We start from the raw sequence: 13809 nt of genomic DNA on the forward strand, positions 1-13809 counted from the left end.
GTAAAGTTCCAGGCACACAGTAACTACTTAAGAAGCAGCGTGGCTCAGTGGAAGGAGCGTGGGCTTTGGAGTCAGAGGTCACGGGTTTGAATGCCGGCTCCACCAATTGTCAGCTGTGTGACTTTGGGCAAGTCACTTAACTTCTCTGTGCCTCAGTTACCTCATTTGTAAAAATGGGGATTAAGACTGTGAGCCCCACGTGGGACAACCTGATCACCTTGTAACCGCCCCTGCGCTTAGAACATTGCTTTGCACATAGTAAGCGCTTAATAAATGCCATTATTATTATTATTATTATTATTAAGAAAAACTGTTGAAAGAAAAAAGAAAAAAAGATTTGAATTAACCAGGGATGGTAATGGGGGATGCATTCAGCCTTTGCTGTGGCTCCCTCTTTTCCCACAACCAGCATCTACAGAGAAGCAGCATCGTAGAGAAGCAGCGTGGCTTAGTGGAAAGAGCCCAGGTTTGGGAGTCAGAGGTCATGGACTCTAATCCCGGCTCTGCCACTTGTCAGCTATGTGACTTTGGGCAAGTCAGTTCACTTCTCTGGGCCTCAGTTACCCCATCTGTAAAATGGGGCTGAAGCCTGTGAGCCCTACGTGGGACACCCTGATTACCTTGTAACCTCCCCAGTGCTTAGAACAGTACTTTGCACATAGTAAATGCTTAATAATTGCCATTATTATTACCAAGGTGAAGTCCAAGTCTTGGGAAACGGTTGAGAAAATAAGAGAGAAGCAGCATGGCCCACTGGATAGAGCAGGGTCCTGGGCATCTGAAGGACCTGGGTTCTAATCCCCGGTCTGCTGCTTATGTACTGGTGACCGTGGGCAATTTACTTCACTTCTCTGTGCCTCAGTTAGCTCATCTGTACAATGGGGATTAAAACTAGGCTCCCCATGTGGGACATCAGCTGTGTCCAACCTGATTAACCTTATCACCCACAGAGGTCCGTGCACTGACCTGGAAAGACGGGTTTGGGATATAGCCAGAAAGAGTACAGTGCTCTGCTCATAGTAAGCACTCAATAAATACGATGGAATGAATAAATGAAAGAAGACCACAAAATTCAGACCAGTCACTTGTTTAAGCAGCCGTGATTTATTATACCAACAAAATACAGAATAAATGACATCCACAAACAAGCACCCTCTGTCATAATCTATATGCAAACACCACGCTCTTCAAATCCCTACCTGACTTGGGAGGCAACTCATGTCTCCAGGAGACCATAACAACATTCATTCATTCAATCGTATTGAGCGCTTACTGTGTGCAGAGCACTGTACTAAGCGCTTGGGAAGTACAAATTGGCAACATCTAGAGACGGTCCCTACCCAACAGCGGGCACACAGTCTAGAAGGGGGAGACAGACAACAAAACAAAACATATTAACAAAATAAAATAGAGTAGGAAATATGTACAAGTAAAATAAATAGAGTAATAAATCTATACAAACATATACAGGTGCTGTGGGGAGGGGAAGGAGGTAAGGCCGGGGGGATGGGGAAGGGGAGGTGGGGGAGAGGAAGGAACATAATCTGTTGGCGATCGCCGTGCTTTTTTCAAATCGCTACCCGACGTGGGAATCAAGTCACGTCTCTAGGAGATCATAGCAACACCAGAACTGATCTGGGATGAGCACAATGCTGCGTGGCTGCCCACGAGGCCCCACCAAGTGTCTTTCCTGGTATTTGGGAATCACACCGGGGATGGGCGGGAACACGGTGGCGACCCCTCCCCTGTGAGGTGGGGGTCTTATACCTGGTGATAAACAAGGTCAGCTGCCAGTTGGTTGCTGTTTTCCAATCCCATTCCACTCTGGCCAGGATGCAGCAGGTGTCGGTTCTGAGCACCCCCTCCCCTGATTACACGTGTTATTCAAACGTATGAGCCGGTGAGCTCGTTCATTCATTCATTCAATCATATTTATTGAGCGCTTACTGTGTGCAGAGCACTGTACTAAGCGCCCACAGACAGAAGACCATGGGCGTGGCACCAGCATTTCCCTGACTCCCCCATATATCGAGCTGCTTCCCTATTTTCCTTGACTTGATGATGATGATGTTGATGGTGGTAGTTACTGTGTGCCTGGAACTTTACCAAGTGCTGGGACAGATTCAAGATAATAGCTTTGGACACAGTCTCTGTCCTACACAGGGCTCACGGTCCCGATCGACACTCTGTAAATGAGGAAACTGAGGCATAGAGAAGTCAAGTGACTTGCCCGAAGTCACACAGCAGGCAGAGTCAGCATTAGAACCCAGGTCCTTCTGACTCCCAAGCCCAAGCTCTATCCACAAGGCCACGTTGCTTCAATTACAATCCTGTTGTCGGAGAAGACCTTGGTCTTTGATAGCAACAAGAGAAGCAGTGTGGCTCAGTGGAAAGAGCCCGGGCTTTGGAGTCAGAGGTCATGGGTTCAAATCCCGGCTCTGCCAACTGCCAGCTGTGTGACTTTGGGCAAGTCACTTCACTTCTCTGGTGGTATCGCTACCCGACGTGGGAATCAAGTCACGTCTCTAGGAGATCATAGCAACACCAGAACTGATCTGGGATGAGCACAATGCTGCGTGGCTGCCCACGAGGCCCCACCAAGTGTCTTTCCTGGTATTTGGGAATCACACCGGGGATGGGCGGGAACACGGTGGCGACCCCTCCCCTGCGAGGTGGGGGTCTTATACCTGGTGATAAACAAGGTCAGCTGCCAGTTGGTTGCTGTTTTCCAATCCCATTCCACTCTGGCCAGGATGCAGCAGGTGTCGGTTCTGAGCACCCCCTCCCCTGATTACACGTGTTATTCAAACGTATGAGCCGGTGAGCTCGTTCATTCATTCATTCAATCATATTTATTGAGCGCTTACTGTGTGCAGAGCACTGTACTAAGCGCCCACAGACAGAAGACCATGGGCGTGGCACCAGCATTTCCCTGACTCCCCCATATATCGAGCTGCTTCCTTATTTTCCTTGACTTGATGGTGATGATGTTGATGGTGGTATTTGTTAAGAGCTTTGTGCCAAGAACTGTTCTAAGCACTGGGGTAGATACAGGGTAATCAGGTTGTCCCACATGGGACTCACTGTCTTAATCCCCATTTTACAGATGAGGTAACCGAGGTACAGAGAAGTTAAGTGACTTACCCAAAGTCGCACAGCAGACAAGTGGCGGGGCCTGGATTAGAACCCATGTCCTGTGACTCTTAAGCCCGGGCTCTTTCCATTAAGCCAAGCTGCTGCTGCTCGCCCTGAAATAACAGTTAAGCCAAAGTGGAGTCACTTGAGTGTTGTGTCACAAGCTTGTATCTACCCCAGTGCTTTGTACAGTGCCTGGCACATTCAAGGCCCTACTGAGAGCTCACCTCCTCCAGGAGGCCTTCCCAGACTGAGCCCCCTCCTTCCTTTTCCCCTCCTCCCCCTCCCCATCCTCCCCCACCTTACCTCCTTCCCCTCCCCACGGCACCTGTATATATGTATGTATGTTTGTACATATTTATTACTCTATTTTATTTGTACATATTTATTCTATTTATTTCATTTTGGTAATATGTTTTGTTCTCTGTCTCCCCCTTTTAGACTGTGAGCCCACTGTTGGGTAGGGACTGTCTCTATATGTTGCCAACTTGGACTTCCCAAGCGCTTAGTACAGTGCTCTGCACACAGTAAGCGCTCAATAAATAAGATTGGATTAATGAATGAATGAACATAGGAAGCACTAAACAAATACCAGAAAAAAAAGAAGAAGAAGAAGAAGTCACCAACAGTGGCCCAAGGACTTCTGCATGGGCTCAGTTTTATTTTGTAAAAATATCAGCGAGCAGTTGAGTCTCCATCTCAGTCAGTTAGTGGTATTTATTGAGCACTGACTGTGTGCAGAGCTCTATACTAAATGATCGTGAAAGTACAGTAGAGCAATATAGCAGACACATTCCCTGCCCACAGTGAGTTTACAGGCTAGAGGCCATCTCCTTATAGTCTAAGACCAAATGCCTTAAGGGCAGAGCGATAACTGGAATCGGAAGGATTAATTAACTGCTGACCCTGGCTTGTGTGTGCCACACTTTCGGTCTACTGTACAGCTGCTTCCTGGGTATCTTCCTGCCAGCCAGTCTTCTGTTTATTGTTGTACTGTACTCTCCCAAGCGCTTAGTACAGTGCTCTGCGCACCGTAAGCACTCAGTACAATTGAAAGAATGAATGAATGCTTCTCACAAATCCTGCCCCACAGAGTTGTGTTGCCCTGAGCACTGCTTCAGTGACAGTGAGCTGATGGTGTTCCAGAAATTTTGTGTGGATGATAATTTAGTCATTCATTCATTCATTCAATCGTATTTATTGAGCGCTTAGTGTGTGCAGAGCACTGTACTAAGCACTTGGGAAGTACAAGTCGGCAACATATAGAGATGGTCCCTACCCCACAATGGGCTCACAGTCTAGAAGGGACTGCCTTTTGATGTTCGGTATTCATTCATTCATTCATTCAATCATATTCATTGAGCGCTTACTGTGTGCAGAGCACTGTACTAAGCACTTGGGAAGTCCAAGTCGGCAAATACAGAGACGGTCCATACCCAACAACGGGCTCACAGTCTAGAAGGGGGAGACAGACAACAAAACAAAACATGTGGACAGGTGTCAAGTCGTCAGAACAAATAGAAATAAAGCTAAATGCACAGTATGGTTTGTACTTGGCGCTGGTGAAACTGCCACTAAAAGCTGAATGTATTGGGTTTGGATTTCACTGTCATATAGGAGATCAGACCCCACAGCAGCCTTTGTAAACCTTCAACCGGGCCTGGACTTCACTGCCTCATTGCCCAGATGTTGTTCTCCAGTCTGCCAAAGACACGCTGGACTTTTTCATTTTATTTTCTACCTCCTTGTCTCCCCATGCATAGTTGGACATAGGAGAATTGCGAGACAGCTTGAATTTCGGTTTTGTTCTCTGTCTCCCCCTTTTAGACTGTGAACCCACTGTTGGGTAGGGACTGTCTCTATATGTTGCCAACTTGTACTTCCCAAGCGCTTACTACAGTGCTCTGCACACAGTAAGCGCTCAATAAATACGATTGATTGATTGATTGATTGATTTCTGTGCATAGGGTTTTCCGGATGTGGGCTGTTACATAACTTTCATCTTCTTGATACTTTACGTCACCTTCGTAGCACTGTGCCACATCTTCAAGTAATTGATAACCATTTTCCTGTCTTCCCATGTGTTTGCCTCTGAGCCCAGTCATCTGCATTCAGATGTTCCCACACCAGTTACGTCATGGGTTCTAATTCCGGTTCCGCCGCTTGACTGCTGTGTGACTTTGGCCAAGTCACTTCACTTCTCTGTGCCTCAGTTACCTCTTCTGTAAAATGGGGACTGTGTCCAACCATATTTGCTTGAATCCACCCGGCATGGGACAGGGACTTTGTCCAACCCGATTTGCTTGTATCCAGCCCAGCGCTTAGTACCGTGCCTGGCATATAGTAAGCGCTTTGCAAATACCATGTGAGAAGCAGCGTGGCTCAGTGGAAAGAGCTCGGGCTTTGGAGTCAGAGGTCATGGGTTCAAATCCCGGTTCTGCCCATTGTCAGCTGTGTGACTTTGGGCAAATCACTTAAGTTCTCTTAGCCTCAGTTACCTCATCTGTAAAATGGGGATTAAGACTGTGAGCCCCCTTTGGGACAACCTGATCACCTTGTAACCGCCCCAGCGCTTAGAACAGTGCTTTGCACATAGTAAGCGCTTAATAAATGTCATTATTAAATACCGTAATAATTATTATTATTTTTACCAGTTGTGCCTCAATTTCATTTTCTAATACAATGGGGTTGATGCCCATTGTCCCTCTCCTTAAGACCCTGGGCCTTGTGTATGAGTGTGCCTGATTGGATGGTCTCCATTGTCAGCCGTATTTACTGAGCGCTAGGAACGATATAACAACATAGTGGACACATTCCCTGCCCCTTTACTTGGCAAACCGTAACTCATAGTGGGAGTTGAATCTCCATCATCAATCGTATTTATTGAGCGCTTACTATGTGCAGAGCACTGTACTAAGCGCTTGGGAAGTACAAATTGGCAACATATAGAGACAGTCCCTACCCAACAGTGGGCTCACAGTCTAAAAGGGGAAGACAGAGAACAAAAACAAACATACTAACAAAATAAAATAAATAGAATAGATATGTACAAGTAAAATAAATAAATAAACAAACAAATAAATAAATAAATAAATAAATAAATCTCCAGTTTGACTTCAGTACCAGTGCGGGAAATTTGTAGTACTAAGTTGGTTGGAATCCCATTGCAAATTGTCATTTATTTATTCCAGGTCCTTTGTCCTCTTCAGGCCTTTTAAACCACGTCCGTGGCTCGAAATATCACATTTCCGTGTGGGTCATAGCCTGACTGTAGAAAGTTGCTTTCAAGGAGGAATTTCATAGAATGATAGAATTAGAGAGTTGGAAGGGACTTTGAAAGACCATCTGGTATCCTGTTCCCTTATGCTGGGCTGGCTACCCTAGCTATTGGGGTGGCTTAGTGATCTAAGCCTTCCGTCTGCAAACCCTAGACTGACTGGAACCCCACGGGCACTTAGTTTGGTCTTTCGGGCCTTAATGGTGGATAAATGTGTGATTCTGATGTCTTTTGAAGTTAGTTCTCCTACTAGTGTCCTTCAAAAGAGAGATAAGCCAAGTGCAGACTAACGCAATTAATATTTCATCTGTATGTACCTACTGCTTTCCAATAGACCAAGTAAAATAAAGCTTCCTTCATTTTTTTCTACTCGTAAATCTCAAGGATGCTGAGGCATAAAAGTCTCACGACGAAGTGGATTCTCCCATGGTTTGAAAGGCATCGAAGTTCAATTCTGGGGCACTGCTTCACACAGATCCATTTTAAACCACTCAACGTACTATTTGCGATCCAGTGTGATACCTTTAATTCACCTGCATACCGGTTTTACAGCCCTTGAAAGGCAGGGACGAACTGAACATAGCTGTGATCTCGGGTCTGCCTCCCTTCAAAGTTCTCATCTGAAATTTACAAGCCTTTTGAATATTTTGTGTATTTCAATAACAGGTGCATACGAAGTTCCATTGCAGGCAGGCTCACCAATCTGGCACAGATACGTCCTGCGTGACCTTTTCATATGACGGCACTGTTCTCGCTTCTCGAGGAGGTAGGTGTGAAAACGTATCATCTCTTTATGTTTGCTACTGGTGGCAAGGTGATCATATTGTAGGTTCAAAACAACTTCCTTCAATCGTATGTATTGAGCGCTTACTGTGTGCAGAACACTGTACTAAGTGCTTGGACCTTTTTAATCCATTTGATACAGTCCAGTGCTGTAATTCCTCTTAGTGCAGAAAATGACATTTGGAAATGAGTTGCTTTCTGGGAGTTTTTTTGGTTGTTGTTGTTTAATCGTGAAATAGTGATCAGTCTCATCTTTCCGTGATACTCCAAGAAAATGTGTCACTCAGGAAAATTGTAGAAATCAGTCACTCAGGAAAATTTTAGAAAATCTGTTATGTTCCCTCTACTCCTCAATTTCCCTTCATAGTCCCTTTGTCTCTAAACTTTCGCTGTGGGCAGGGAACATGTCTACCAGCTCTGTTATTGTACTCTCCCAAGCACCTAGTACAGGGCTCTGCACATGGTAAGCGCTCAGTAAATACAATTGATTTTTTTATGGCATTTGTTAAGTGCCTACTGTGTGCCAGGCACTGTTCTAAGCGCTGGATAGGTACAAGCTAATCAGGTTGTTCAAAATCCCTGTCCCACCCGGGGCTCCCAGTCTTAATCCGCTTTTTTCAGATGAGGTAACTGAGGCTCAGAGAAGTGAAGTGACTTGCTCAAGGTCACATGGCAAACAAGTGGCAGAACCAGGATTAGAATCCAGGTCCTTCTGACTCCCAGCCCTGTGGCCTAGCCACTAGGCCACGTTGTTTCCTCAAGCAAGCTGTTTATGCCCCGTTCCTTACTGCTAATATGTTTTTCTTGATCTCACCAATATGGTTTAAGCTTCCTCTTTCTCCTTAACATTTAGCAGTTGTAAGAGTCCTGGGTACCATTCCAAGACTGAGTTGATCCCTAACCTCCTGCCTGCTGGTTTTTGTTGGGGTTTTTTCAGCGTGGCTTCTATGGGAGCTTTATCCCAAATTCCTTCCTGGGGTATTATTGTAGAGTTGCTGGCTTTCCCCCGACCCAGCAGGGAGCTTTTAAAATTGAACCTGGTTTAATGTAAGAACTGTGGCTTTCTGGGCTGAGGAGAAAAGCAGAAGATGGGTAGCTTAGGGGAAAAGATGCTCCTTACAATTGACGGCATTTCCTGAGCACTCACTGTGTGACGGGCACGGGAGTGGATGCAAACTATGTGCAGAAGGAAGAAGGGGGTGCCTTCGGTGAAATTCATTCATTCATTCATTCATTCAGTCGTATTTATTGAGCGCTTACTGTGTGCAGAGCACTGTACTAAGCGCTTGGGAAGTACAAGTTGGCAACATATAGAGACAGTCCCTTCTCAATAGTGGGCTCACAGTCTAGAAGGGGGAGGCAGACAACAAAACCGAACATATTAACAAAATAAAATAAATAGAATAAATATGTACAAATAAAATAAATAGAGTAATAAATACGTACAAACATATATACCTATATACAGGTGAAATGGCTAAAATCCTGCGGGGGCGAGGGGAGTCGCCCTATGTAGAATGAATTGAACTTTACACTCTCTTCTGCTTGGCAACAGTGACTCCCTTCCCTTGTTGACTCCCATGCCTGTTGGCTTCACCATATGTGCTAGACTTAAATCCTGCAGTGCCCTCAACTCCCTTCTTGTCATGGAGGCAACTGTCAGTGCTCAATACTGTACTCTGCATTTCAGATGTATATAATCAATACTATCACTCCTATCATAGAATCTAGTGACACTGGAGCCACTGGATTGGCCCTGTCCCCATATCTTCCTCACCCAATACCCATCCACCCTCATCCTTGTGTGAACCACCCTCATCCTTTTGTGCATCTATAATTCTGTTCATCTATTTTGATGCTGTTGATGCCTGTCTACTTGTTTTGTTGTCTGTCTCACCCCTTCTAGTCTGCAAGCCCATTGTAGGGTAGGGATTGTCTCTATCTGTTGCCGAATTGCACTTTCCCAGCACTTAGTACAGTGCTCTGCGCACAGTAAGTGCTCAATAAATGCGAATGAATGAATGAATGAATGCTCCCACTCCAGGGTTTCATTGCTCTTCAGAGGGCAGAGCGCCTTCTTGTCATGGAGGCAACTGTCAATGCTCAATACTGTACTCTACATTTCAGATGTGTATAATCGATACTATCACTCCTATCATATAATCTAGTGACACTGGAGCCACTGGATTGGCCCTGTCTCCATATCTTCCTCACCCAATACCCATCCACCCTCATCCTTGTGTGAATCTATAATTCTGTTCATCTATTTTGATGCTATTGATGCCTGTCTACTTGTTTTGTTGTCTGTCTCCCCCCTTCTAGACTGTGAGCCCATTGTTGGGTAAGGGTTGTCTCTATCTGTTGCTGAATTGCACTTTCCCAGCACTTAGTACAGTGCTCTGCGCACAGTAAGTGCTCAATAAATGTGATTGAATGAATGAATGAATGCTCCCACTACAGGGTTTCCTTGCTCTTCAGAGGGCAGAGCGCCTTCTTGTCATGGAGGCAACTGTCAATGCTCAATACTGTACTCTACATTTCAGATGTATATAATCAATACTATCACTCCTATCATATAATCTAGTGACACTGGAGCCACTGGATTGGCCCTGTCTCCATATCTTCCTCACCCAATACCCATCCACCCTCATCCTTGTGTGAATCTATAATTCTGTTCGTCTATTTTGATGCTATTGATGCCTGTCTACTTGTTTTGTTGTCTGTCTCCCCCCTTCTAGACTGCGAGCCCATTGTCGGGTAGGGGTTGTCTCTATCTGTTGCCGAATTGCACTTTCCCAGCACTTAGTACAGTGCTCTGAGCACAGTAAGCGCTCAGTAAATGCGATTGAATGAATGAATGAATGCTCCCACTCCAGGGTTTCCTTGCTCTTCAGAGGGCAGAGCGCCCACCACACTTAAACATAGTTGTTGGTAACTCCTGCTTGATTCCTTTCTCCCCTTCACACTCAATTTGGTGCATATTATGTGACCTTTTAAACCCAAAGTAGGACCTTGAGCTTAGGGAGGCAGTGTGGCCTTGGGGGAGGAGCATGGGCCTGGGAATTGACAGATCTGGGTTCTAGACTTATCTGATGTGTGACATTAGGTCGGTCACTTGACTTCTCTGTACCTCTGTTACCTCATCTGTAAAATGGGGATAAACTACCTGTCCTCCCCCATTCTTTGATCGTGATTCCCATGGGGGACTGGGACTATGTCCAACCTGATTATCCTCTGTCTAACCAAGCACTTAGTACGGCATTTGGCACATAGTAACTGTGCATTACAAATACCACAGTTATTATTATTACTGTGCACAGAGCACTTACTACATACCAGGAGATGTACATAAAAGCCAAGACGTGATCCCTGCCCTTGTGGAGCTGACAATGTAATATATATGTTGAAAGAGAAAGCTATTCTATTCGATTTAAAAGGTTTTGTGTTTCAAATTCTGTGCTAGATTTTTTTACAAATAGCATTCCAGATTGGGTGGATGCTAACTCTCCCCCTTCACAATGAATAAAGTATATATTATAAATTATTTATTTATATTATGTCTATCTCCCCCCTCTAGACTGTAAGCTAATTATGGGAAGGGAATGTGTCTGCCCATTCTTTTGTACTGTTCTCTCCAAAGTGCTTAGTACAGTGCTCGGCACATAGTAAGCGATCAATAAATACCATTGATTTATTAATTGGGATGGAAGAAGAAGTTGTCATTGCAGACTGGACTTTAATAGGATATCACAACTACTATTGATGGACTTTCTAAATTCTATGTCCATGCACACTGTGAAAGCATTTTTACACATTTAGGTACCAAAGATAGAGAAGCAGCATGGCTCAGTGGAAAAAGCACGGGCTTTGGAGTCAGAGGTCATGAGTTCAAATCCCAGCTCCTCCAATTGTCAGCTGTGTGACTTTGGGCAAGTCACGAGACAACCAATTTGGCCATATTAAGAGAATCTCTTATTTTTGCTTAAGGCTTTCTAAATACTTCTTGTGTGACGTCTAATATTTCCAGTCTTGAATAATAATAATAATAGCATTTATTAAGCACTTACTATGTACAAAGCACTGTTCTAAGTGCTGGGGAGGTTACAAGGTGAGCAGGTTGTCCCACAGGGGGCTCACAGTCTAAATCCCCATTTTACAGATGAAGTAACTGAGGCACAGAGAAGTGAAATGACTTGCCCATTGTCACACAGACTCTGCCACGGACAAGTGGCAGTTCTGGGACTAGAACCCAGATCCTTCTAACTCCGAGGCTCAGGCTCTTTTCACTAAGCCACACTGCTTCTCCTCTTGCCTCTTATTTGATTTGATTGTCACAACATCTCTGTGCCTCTGTTTTCTGATCTTAATGACAATAAAATCCCTATCTTCCATCTTAGACAATGAGCCCTGTGTGGGACAGGACTCTGTCCAATCTTGTTATCGTATATCTACCCTAGTGATTAGCACAGGAAGCCCATAATAAATACCATTTATGCCATCACCCATTCTCTGTAAAGGCCCAATGACAAACCACCCAGAACAATCAATCAATCAATCAATCGTATTTATTGAGCGCTTACTGTGTGCAGAGCACTATACTAAGCGCTTGGGAAGTACAAGTTGGCAACATATAGAGACAGTCCCTACCCAACAGTGGGCTCACAGTCTAAAAGGGGGAGACAGAGAACAAAACCAAACATACTAACATACTAACAAAATAAAATGAATAGAATAGATATGTACAAGTAAAATCCAATCCAATCCAAAAGCCAATGTGAGACTCATGATCCCAACCACACTGTGCACATACGAAGACTGTTCCTTGTGCTATCAGGGTGTTTGCAGTGCCTTGTGCTGTTTTCACTTTTGCCTCCTTTCCTCATGATCCTTACAGTTTCTGCTCAAAAAGAGCGGCTCTTCTCTTGGCAATGCGCTATTCTGGTCTACCTGTGGCAACTGACTCCTAGATTTTAGCTGGGATGCAGCACTGTCTGAGGCGTTGCTTTAATGTAGCCTTAAGAATGCTTCACCTGGCCTCCTTGCCTTCTGTTTCGTAATTCCAGCTCACAATCCAGCCACAGTAGATAGCTATATTTAATTCATTTTGGAGCCCAATACTACACTGCCACCATACTGCATCTTTCCACCAGCCTTACTTTCCCCCACCTCCTCCATTCCCTCTCCTGCTGCTACCTGCCACCGAAACCTATCCTAACTCCAGAAAGCAGGGGTCCCTGCCCAAATTTGGCTATTACTTTACTTTTCCCCTAGGAGCCATTTGCCAAGGGACTCTAAACTTCTTGAACAAATTGTTTATTTCTGTTCAACACCTTCACTGTGTATTTCCACTCCCTTCATCTTGCCCCCCACCCCCTTCTTGATTCCTTCCATTCCAGTTTAGACCTTACTACACCACTGAAACTATGTTTCCAATATCCTCTAATCAAATCCAAAGCCATCTTCAATGAGCATAACTATCTATGCTCATCTTCCAAAGCAACCAACTCTGGTGATCACTACTTTCTCCTTAGCATCATCCCTTGCTCTGCCTCCTCTGTAACTCTCCTTCCTCATTACTTTTCCTACCTATTCAGGAGTTTTCCGTGCTACCCCTTTACTGTGGTTAGCCTGCCCCCAGGCCTCTGTCTTTAACTCCCTATTTTTCTCCCTCAGTACCCACTCTCCTGCAGAAGTCATAAACGTTCATCGCTTGTCATCTCCCAAACTGCTTCCCTAGGCTGACCTCTCACAAGGCCATATAATAATAATGATGGTATTTGTTAAGCACTTACTATGTGCAAAGCACTGTTCTAAGCGCTGGGGAGGTTACAAGGTGATCAGGTTGTCCCACGGGGGGCTCACTGTTTTAATCCCCATTTTGCAGATGAGGGAACTGAGGCACAGAGAAGTTAAGTGACTTGCACAAAGTCACACAGCTGACAGTTGGCGGAGCCGGGATTTGAACCCATGACCTCTGACTCCAAAGCCCGGGCTCTTTCCACTGAGCCACGCTGCTTCTCCGTATCTCTCACTGATGGCAGGACATGGATATTTCAGTGTCACCGGAAACTCAGTTTGGCTAGTCATTATCCCTAAGTTGCTCCATCCGACTTCTCCCCCACCCACCCACCCTACTCCCCCATTCTAACGCCATCCTCTTGCCTGTTCTTCAATCAAGGGATGATATTTTATACCACTACATTTCTTCTTCCCACAGCTGCTAAGGCCTGCCACTTCTTAGTCCGCATTTCTCAGATCCGTCCGTTCCTTTTCATCAAAGCCTTTTTTCGGAGTCGGTTTTATTCCTATCTGGAATGCTTTAACCTCCTCACAGGGCTCCCAATCCCTCTTCAAAGCATCCCCCAGACAGACTAGTCCGCCAAGTATGCTAATTTCACCACTTCATACACTTCCTCAAATCTTCTCAGTCACCCATCTGATCAAGTACGAATTCGTGCTCATGGACTTGAAAGCAGTATACCACACTAACGTCATGGCCCCCTCTCACTCCACCCCCGCTTATGCTCTCATTCATTCATTCATTCATTCAGTTGTATTTATTGAGCACTTACTGTGTGCAGAGCACTGTACTAAGTGCTTGGAAAGTACAATCT

The 13809-nt window shown here is 45.0% G+C and overlaps 1 protein-coding gene across 1 annotated transcript in view; it reads left to right on the forward strand.

Annotated features, from left to right (window-relative positions):
- WDR70 (WD repeat domain 70) overlaps positions 1-13809 on the forward strand; it is a 462347-nt gene that overhangs the window by 366321 nt on the left and 82217 nt on the right. Inside the window, 1 exon segment of the mRNA XM_038743389.1 lies at positions 7079-7178. Within this exon segment, the coding sequence (XP_038599317.1) occupies positions 7079-7178 (100 nt within the window).

Source organism: Tachyglossus aculeatus, chromosome 3 (genome assembly GCF_015852505.1).
Source record: "Tachyglossus aculeatus isolate mTacAcu1 chromosome 3, mTacAcu1.pri, whole genome shotgun sequence".
Taxonomy (NCBI): domain Eukaryota; kingdom Metazoa; phylum Chordata; class Mammalia; order Monotremata; family Tachyglossidae; genus Tachyglossus; species Tachyglossus aculeatus.